We start from the raw sequence: 8,206 nt of genomic DNA, 5'->3' as shown, positions 1-8,206 counted from the left end.
AGAGCAAATACATAGAAATAGACCCAGCAAATACAGCGACAACCTGCAGGAAGTTACAATTTGTTGAAAAGCCGGTCAAGCTTCTCGTCCATCGACGAGAACTTCTCAAGGAATTGTTTGGAAAGGTCTGACACTTTTTTGTCAACATCGTGAACTTGGATTTCCAGTTCGGTTGCACGATCAAACAGGACCGTCGCGTCTTCAGGGGCGGATTTTATGGCTCCAGCCAGCAATTGCATTCCCGAACTGATTGCCTCGGTAAGTGCTCCAGTGGAGCTGTCGAGGGACATGGCTAACATGTCATTCCTTGATGACCTCGACCGCTTCCTATGGGGCACGGACTGGGGAGAATTTTGGGAGCATTCGCTGTCTTCGTCATCCGATCTCTTCCGTCCAAGAATCATCTGATGCCGCATAGCCTTGGTCTGGCTTTAACTTCGGCTATTTCCTCCTTTTGTGACAGTATGCCTTGCTCTTCCCTTTCGATTTCGTCAAATCGTTCCATGAACGCGTCCAGAGCCTGTTTTAGCTCAGTATCAGCCTCAGCGACGCCTGACCGATATCGCAGCTGTTCGCGGCGTTCTTTAATGAGGTTTTCCACAGTCTGGCCTGGTTTTCTAATGGGTACGCCTGTACTAGTGAGATTCCAGCGTATACACCTGTAGCCACTCACGTACCTGTCTCGGCTTCAAATACGCGCGCAATATCCCTCCAGAATTGACCCTTTCGCCTTCTTACATACTCGCCTTGATGCAACACACAATGGCGCACATAACCCTGAACCCCGAAACCCTGAGTTATGCCGCAGCGCGTTCTTGCTGCCTTTTCTATTCCCTTTTGGGCGAGGGTCGCCTCCCCACAGCACAGTGTGTCAGCATGCGGCTGCGAAAACGGCGCAATGTCAGACAGATACGGCTGAGCAACATGAATGTATCAATTTAAGAGTCGAAGTTTGAAAAGGCCCCCCCCCCTGTTCTAATTGATTGTGAAAATAATATACCCACAGTAGACAGAATGGTCACTCTGGACTTTTCCCCGGCCAAAGATATTCCAGATCTTTCAAGAAAGGTCATCTTCATTACCGGCGGTCGGTATTACCTTCTGCGTTCCTTGCATTTAATGATCCGCTGACAACAATAACAGGGACTTCCGGCTTGGGTGCCGCATCTGTTCTGGAGCTGGCAAAGCACAACCCTACTCGCATTTACTTTAGTGGCCGTAATGCCACGAATGCACAAGCGATTATAAACAGGGTTCACGAGGAGGGTTCGCCTACTCAGGTTTCGTTTGTGAATTGTGATCTCGGCTCATTGTCGTCAGTAAAAGAAGCTGCGGAGAACTTTATTGCCAATGAAAGTCGCCTCGATATTCTGATGTGCAACGCTGGAATCATGGCAACACCGCCTGGGCTAACTAGTGATGGCTATGAGTTACAGTTCGGCACGAACCATTTGGGCCATGCGCTCCTAATTAAGAAATTGCTGCCCCTTCTCTTACATACCGCTGAGATGCCGAGTGGTGATGCACGCATTATCGTGCTCTCGTCACTCGGCTATTTTCTTCATCCCAAAAGTGGAATCGTCTTCAATAGCTTGAAGACTATACAGGATTTTGGATTTTTCGGGGGGTGGAGACGATACGGTCAGAGTAAGCTCGCCAACATTCTCTACGCCCGTGAACTCGCGTCCCGATATCCGTCGCTTACATCAGTCTCTATTCATCCTGGTGTCGTCGCGACCGGTCTTATTGACAATTTGAGTTTTGCTGATCGTCTACTGGTTCAAGTCACTAATATCGGAAAAATTCTTGAGCCATCTCAAGGAATATTGAACCAGCTCTGGGCAGCTAGTGCCGACAAGAAGCAACTAGTCAATGGACAATTCTATGAGCCAGTGGGCCTTTTGTCAACGTCTCTGGATAAAGCGGCAAAAGATAATGAACTGGCAGCTAATCTGTGGGAGTGGACTGAGAAAGAACTTCAGAAATACGAAGAAAAATGAGCATGTACGAAAATTTGTCGTCAGAAATATTCTACATTTGTCAGGGAAACTAATGCAACTAATGCATGTCGCCTGGACAAATAACCTGGGATTCACAGAGGGCTACACTAAGTATCAACGCAAGCACAAATTAATGAGCCGCATCGGATTACACATTGGTGAGCAATGATGTTTTCCTTAATCTGGGTGGGCATTGCTCGATGTTGGCTCCGTGGTAGATCGCCTATGCGTAGAGGTCCAGCCAGGACTGAAGTCTAGAGTCGGCTCGGCGCGAAAGGGCGGGCACTTTGTCGTCGCACTCTGTCGGTTGAGTCCACCCGTAGCCAGCCCAGCGTCCTTATAGGGCTCGGCGGCAATGGGTTCCAGGACATCCATCGGCAGAGTCGCATGACGGCGCGCGGCAGCACTCCTAACCTCGCGCTTGACCTCTTCGGCTTTCTCCGCTGTCCATCCAGGACGGCCCCTCGTCGCCGAAGTGGCAGGTAGAGCAGTTCTTGCACACTGGCCGTATCTCATCGCACCGCTTCTTCCTCAACCGGCACGTCCAGCAGCCGTCGTAGCTCTTCATTGTGATGATCAAGCTCTGTCTGCCCTTCCCTTTCTGCCCATCATAACTGGGCCTTCCCTGATATCGCCAGACTGAAGAACAGACATGGAAAGTCGTTTTTCGTACAATTCCTTACTTTTTTCTTAGAAGTACGCAACGTAAACCATTACAAGTAAGGCAATGCACTTAACAATTCATCGATGCAATCAATTAGCCAGCCCCCCAAGCCAAGGCCCTGCTAGGTCAGAAGGACGTAGTCTGGCAGGACGACTTGTGATGTATTTACCTGATTGTTGATGGTGTTGTGGACGACCTCGTACAGACCGAAGCAGAATGAATTATTGACAGTATTCTGTAACACATGGTCTGGAACAGGTTCCGTCCAGTAAAGTCCTGACCAAAGGCGTGGTTTATCGACGAGATTGACAAGAGTTTCGGTGGATATGATAAATTTGTTCCCGCACAAAGTCGAGGTTCCGGGTAGTGGCATTATGGAGGGGAATGCTTGGCGTTACAATCAATGACAATTATTACACCGAAAAATATGTGACTAATCGAAACATGAACTTTCGATTAGAACTTTGCACGAAAGGACTAGGTGGAAAAGTCGACGTGGAGTTCTACACCAGTGATCGCGTAACTTATCTGCAATCTGTCGAGGCTGCCAAATCATTTGCGTGCGTCGAGCCGAACGATGTATCTTGTGTATTGAGGGAATGAGGGTTATTCTGTTGTTGCAGCAGCCGCATGCGTTTTCAGCTATATCGTAGGCGAATTCAACACTTGGCCCTATTTGTCGCGATCACAACAATGAGAGAGGTGTAAGAGACGAACTGCTAAGGTGGCACTTTCGTCAAGCGGTGTTGGCCAATATGAGGGGAGCTCCCCGAGCTTTGAGATGGACTTTCCACCTGGATCTGATGTGATGGGGGAGATCTCCAGGGGTCCGAAAGCAGCCGAAAGAATGGAGGCAGAGGTTTTCTCAAGGTTGAGTGGGTTATCATTAGGGTAGTGGAGTAGGCACCAAAATGAGTGTTAAAGAGTCATGGCAGATCTTACATTAAGAGCAGTTTTACAATAACGGCTATACGCTCGCGTTATGGATGATGTTGGAGGCCAGCTATGCATACCATGTGTACCGGGAAAGGACTGGGCCGGGGCTCTGTGACCTGTGCACTGGGATTAGCCGGGACTAGATTAGGGACTTGACTAAACTGCGACAGTGCGTACGGAACCCCTCCGTGGAATGGATGGAATGGATCGCCACAGTGTTCACTACCCACTCATCTTCTGGCACAACATTCCCCTCTGCACTACACAAATCAATCTCTATCCTACATTGTTGACATTGATGCACAGACTTTCGGGTAATTGTTGTCTGCCTGTATTACACCACTTTTCGTTTCATCCCATCTGTAAGGTGCCCAACGTAAGTCAACAATCGCTCTTGACTTCACAAGTATTTCTCGACCTATAACGACTGCCCTTCTCGATCTGTCTTTGTGATTTGCTACTATAGCACATGATCTATAGAAATACCAAACTCTGTTATCCTGTTCATATTGCAGGTCATTATTGTATTGATACTCTGCCAGCCACTGATCAACAAGGTCGCAGTCACATCTGTAAGCTGCATGGTTGGTGTGACATGCTGGTGTAAATCTTCTTTCGAGCGTATTTCCACTGTAATTACTCCCTTGGGAATTGTGAACCTCCTCTAGAACCGCAAAATAATTTACGCCGGTTCTTCTCCCAATAGTCACGTTTGAATTGCGCATGTAATTAGCGAAGACAGCTTCCGTACAATTACTGCTCAAGGAGGTGGTGTTGACACCGGTAATTGCCTGGAGGAACACTCGACTTTCGTGGTTGTCATATATCTTTGCCGCTCCTTGGGCGTCGCCTTCTTGCAAATGATGAAGTATTAGGTGATAAGCTTGTTCGTGACTCAATCCATCGGATCTTGGGGGGTCAAGACTTGTAGCCACACCTCCACCGGTCAATTTTGTGAAAATCGAAATACCAAAAAGGCCATTGTCACAAACGAATTCGTAGTCGATCGGTCTAATAACAAATCTCTCCACGCTAAAGTTACCTATGCCAACCGCATCAACCGATACGATTATGCATGACAGGACAGATAGGTACAAAACCATATGCATCATTGCAGTACGCGAGAGAATCATATGTATCAGAGTAGACTGCTAATGCCTCTTTAATAGTAGAGGTTAATATATTTTCTCAGGTCTTTGTAGATGCAAAGAGGATAGTACGACCGCACGGATATGTGGCGCGAGTGCACTGTAGATCATAAGGGCCAACTTCATCAGTCATTATATAAGGAGATTAATTGGGAGTAAACCCACCATTCCTCTTTGGGACTAGCGTAGATAGGCATTGGTATACATCGTGCAGCAAAGTGCATTCATCTCTGCCGGAATTAACCTTTGCGTCCTAGTCCGAGTTTGGTAGTCAACGACGCGTCGACAAGGACGCGTCTCGTAGTCGCGTGGAGGCTCCTCATAGTCCCTCAGTCGCATCGTCCCTTAATTGTGTCCCACGTATACAGCAATACTGTCATGGAAGCCAATAATTCATATGATTTGCGAGTTGGCATGATCTTTGAGTCGGCTGCTGAAGCTAGAGCCTTTGTGAGTGCATACGCGGCCCACAATAATTTTGCCGTAAAGAACGGAGTTGTCAAACACACGGATCAAACATTACTCGTGTGCACATGTAACAGAAAGCCACTCAACACCAGAAATCTCCCGATGGAAGTGGGAGCAACCGGAGGCAATGGCCTCATCCGTCACAGGGTTGCACGAAGCATGCAATGCGACTGCCCTTGGAAAGTTCGCCTTACAAAGCAGTTCAATGATTCCTGGATTCTTAGAGAGCTGATTGATGAACATCAAAGACGCCAACTTGAAGGTGTAAATCCGCTCGCGTACTCTGAGAATCGGTCGATGACCGCTGAGGCCAGGCAGAGCGTGATCGACCTTCAGCATCAGTAAGCACAATTGCGTCGATGTTGAACACGACATATGGGCTCCCGTTGTTGGGAAAGGACGTCTATAATCGCACCTACCAGTACACTCAAAAAACAGGTAATTCCACGCAAAATTTTTGGAGACTTTGCGAGAGGAAGGTTTTTATACCGGATAAAAATGGCCTCAGACAGCTATCTCGAAGCTTTGTTCTTTTGCAAACCTGATGATGTTCAAATGGCGCGTCTCTATGGCAAGTGGCTATCATCGATGCCACATATAGACTAATAGATTCCGACTACGTCACCGTGGATAATAACATGCGCACGGTGAGGATAGCACTGTGCTTTGTGACTTATGAGCAGGCAAACTCTATTCATCTAGTTTCTGACAATGCAACCCGGTGGCTGTACCGTAGTATTATCGCCGCAATGGAAATGGGATTATATTGACAACAATTGGCCTAAAGCGTGGCATACAACCTGCCGGAAACAAATGCTTGACTTTGGATTACAGAATATAAGTCCACCGCAATCTCAGTTCCTGTGGAAATGTGTAGAACACTCTAGCCTACGATCGTTAGAATATTCTGGTAATATGTAAGCATGACGTAATTGGGTATTGTGTGGAATGCCTAGAAGGTTCCAGAAGGAAATGACTCAATTATATATAGAGGTCATAGGAACCTTCTGTCATATGTTTGTTTGCTATTGTGTGCTCCAATATTATCAGATATTACAACAATAATCAAACGCTTCGCTCTAGGGGCGCGGTTGTGTATTTTGAGATTGAGAACTGGAGTCCATCTTATTTTGGGAGACGACAGATCCAATAGCTTTATCACTGTCAAGATGCAAGATTTGGAGAGAATCGCTTGAGTCCATAGAGCACAGAGGTAAGAACTGATACAACAACTGGATAAGGAGATCGATCTTGATCCATATGAATTTGTCGGCCTTCTCGCCGTCTTATATATGACAGATATGATAGACTTTTCATTCACTATACTGTAGAAGGAAGTAATTTTTCATCGCTTAAAAGTCATGAACATTGGAGGAATTATTATTTATTCTAACTTATTGCCGACCAGTACAACCAATTACAGGATTGGGATCCAACGTCTGGCGAATTCAAAGGTAGAAAGGAACAAAACACAAGGGGAATACATATGCAAGGTCCACTTGTGGGACCAAGAGAAGAGCCAATAGAAATCTACTACCGACACCACATGCGGATATGGTCACCCGATAATGGCCAAAACAGCACAAAGAACAGAATATATTGAAATACATATGCAAGATCCACTTTGTGACCACAGCGATAGGTAAGGTGGACCGGTAAATCACATCGCCAGATTCGGTCAGCCAGCGGCTCAGAAGGTGCGCTACGAATGCTGGACGAGATTACTACGTTAATCGAAAAACTACTGCGTAAACCTGGTTGCTCCTTATGACGGTCTATTCCCACACAGCCGAATCAATAACTCTCGAGATAATAATTTGCTTAATAACTTTATTTATGTATTTTATCCGTGGATATCCGTGGATATTATTCACGGATATGACTAATCAAAATTGCTTTATCCGTATCCGTATCCGTATTTGCCTAATGTCTATCCATATCCGTAATTTTCGACGGACATCCGCGGATATATCCGTTATCCCTGTATCCGTGCCGATCCCTATAATCCGCTTCAACGCGCATATCTTCTTCAATAACAGAATCTTCATCCCAGAAAGTGTTGTCATCCTCATCATCGACATCTAGGTCCATTTGGGCCAATACCCTATCGCGAGTCTCAACTCGTCCCGCGTTATTCGATTGTTACTGATCTATTAGACTGATGCGGAATCTCTTTCTCGCATTCTCTTGATTAATTCTAGAGCGCTTTGAGCGAGGCGCCATATTTACTACGAATTCTTAAGAGTTGTTCTTGATGTTCGGTTGAATGGGTTTAACGCGACCTCGTCGGTTAAAACGACGTCGAGTTGTTAAGGGCGCTATATTGTTTTAGGAAGCCAAATTTCCTAATAATGAATAGCGCAATCATACTGCCTAGGGTTTAGGTTTTGGCCAGCGTACCCATCCGCCAAAAGTTGGTGTTTACCATGTCAGGACCCACCAAAATAATACCAGCAATCACGTTCGAATTTTTTTATGTAACAAAATAAAATAAGCGACAATTTTGAGGTGACACTCTTACAAACAGTTCGATATATATTTCGAGTTGATAGATGATGATGTGGTGTTGTGGATAGAAATTGTTGAAAATGGATGGTACTTTTGATGGTTCTTGGGTGCTTGCACCATACCTTGGTTGCAGCACAATTTAAGTAGGGATAGGGTATCTATGAACATTACTAACCAATACTGCTGTGGACATACCAATAACCTTTAAAATCCCCAATTTTACCAACTTCTCAGAGCCTTATCTTATCGCGAACAAATACACTGAATACATTAAATCTACGTAAACTGGACATTCAAATCAGGGCTGTGGCGGATGCGGATATCTGCAAAATTCGGATATCTGCCAAATTTGGCAGATATCCGCATCCGCCATCCGCCTTTTTGAAGTTGGGAGATATGTATCCGCCTTTGTATCCGCCTTTCAACAGCATGGCGGATACGGATCCGCCAGATATCCGGCGGATATCCACCAAATCCGCCAT

The 8,206-nt window shown here is 46.0% G+C and overlaps 4 protein-coding genes across 4 annotated transcripts; 2 read left to right on the top strand and 2 right to left on the bottom strand.

Moving 5' to 3' along the window:
• The first annotated feature begins 923 nt into the window (after positions 1-923).
• V1508DRAFT_442998 (uncharacterized protein) lies at positions 924-2,088 on the top strand. Its single transcript, XM_066942373.1, has 2 exons — positions 924-1,087; positions 1,144-2,088. The coding sequence occupies exons 1-2, from the start codon at positions 1,015-1,017 to the stop codon at positions 1,998-2,000; spliced, it is 930 nt and encodes a 309-aa protein (XP_066792019.1). The 5' UTR covers positions 924-1,014; the 3' UTR covers positions 2,001-2,088.
• Positions 2,089-2,177: 89 nt separating this feature from the next.
• On the bottom strand, positions 2,178-2,516 carry V1508DRAFT_401196 (uncharacterized protein; the record flags this gene model as incomplete). Its single annotated transcript, XM_066938395.1, has 1 exon — positions 2,178-2,516. One exon carries the CDS (start codon positions 2,514-2,516, stop codon positions 2,178-2,180), a length of 339 nt encoding a protein of 112 aa, XP_066792018.1.
• A 1,073-nt stretch (positions 2,517-3,589) lies between these two features.
• V1508DRAFT_429113 (uncharacterized protein) lies at positions 3,590-5,103 on the bottom strand. The gene has a single exon (XM_066941862.1). It carries the CDS (start codon positions 4,731-4,733, stop codon positions 3,882-3,884), a length of 852 nt encoding a protein of 283 aa, XP_066792017.1. The 5' UTR covers positions 4,734-5,103; the 3' UTR covers positions 3,590-3,881.
• A 23-nt stretch (positions 5,104-5,126) lies between these two features.
• On the top strand, positions 5,127-5,561 carry V1508DRAFT_394064 (uncharacterized protein; the record flags this gene model as incomplete). Its single annotated transcript, XM_066937984.1, has 1 exon — positions 5,127-5,561. One exon carries the CDS (start codon positions 5,127-5,129, stop codon positions 5,559-5,561), a length of 435 nt encoding a protein of 144 aa, XP_066792016.1.
• Between the last annotated feature and the right edge of the window lie 2,645 nt (positions 5,562-8,206).

The sequence above is a fragment of the Lipomyces doorenjongii genome (genome assembly GCF_038497915.1).
Source record: "Lipomyces doorenjongii strain NRRL Y-27504 unplaced genomic scaffold V1508scaffold_204, whole genome shotgun sequence".
Lineage (NCBI taxonomy): Eukaryota > Fungi > Ascomycota > Lipomycetes > Lipomycetales > Lipomycetaceae > Lipomyces > Lipomyces doorenjongii.
The sequence above is the reverse complement of the archived record's forward strand: the minus strand, read 5'-3'. Positions and strand labels throughout refer to the sequence as shown.

What these genes read in the sequence shown, in the direction of transcription:
- V1508DRAFT_442998 (XM_066942373.1), top strand. Translation starts at nt 1,015, where the DNA reads ATGGTCACTCTGGACTTTTCCCCGGCCAAAGATATTCCAGATCTTTCA. An exon ending in GGTCATCTTCATTACCGGCG is followed by an intron (nt 1,088 to 1,143) that starts GTCGGTATTACC and finishes CAACAATAACAG; the next exon opens with GGACTTCCGGCTTGGGTGCC.
- V1508DRAFT_429113 (XM_066941862.1), bottom strand. Translation starts at nt 4,733, where the DNA reads ATGATTCTCTCGCGTACTGCAATGATGCATATGGTTTTGTACCTATCT.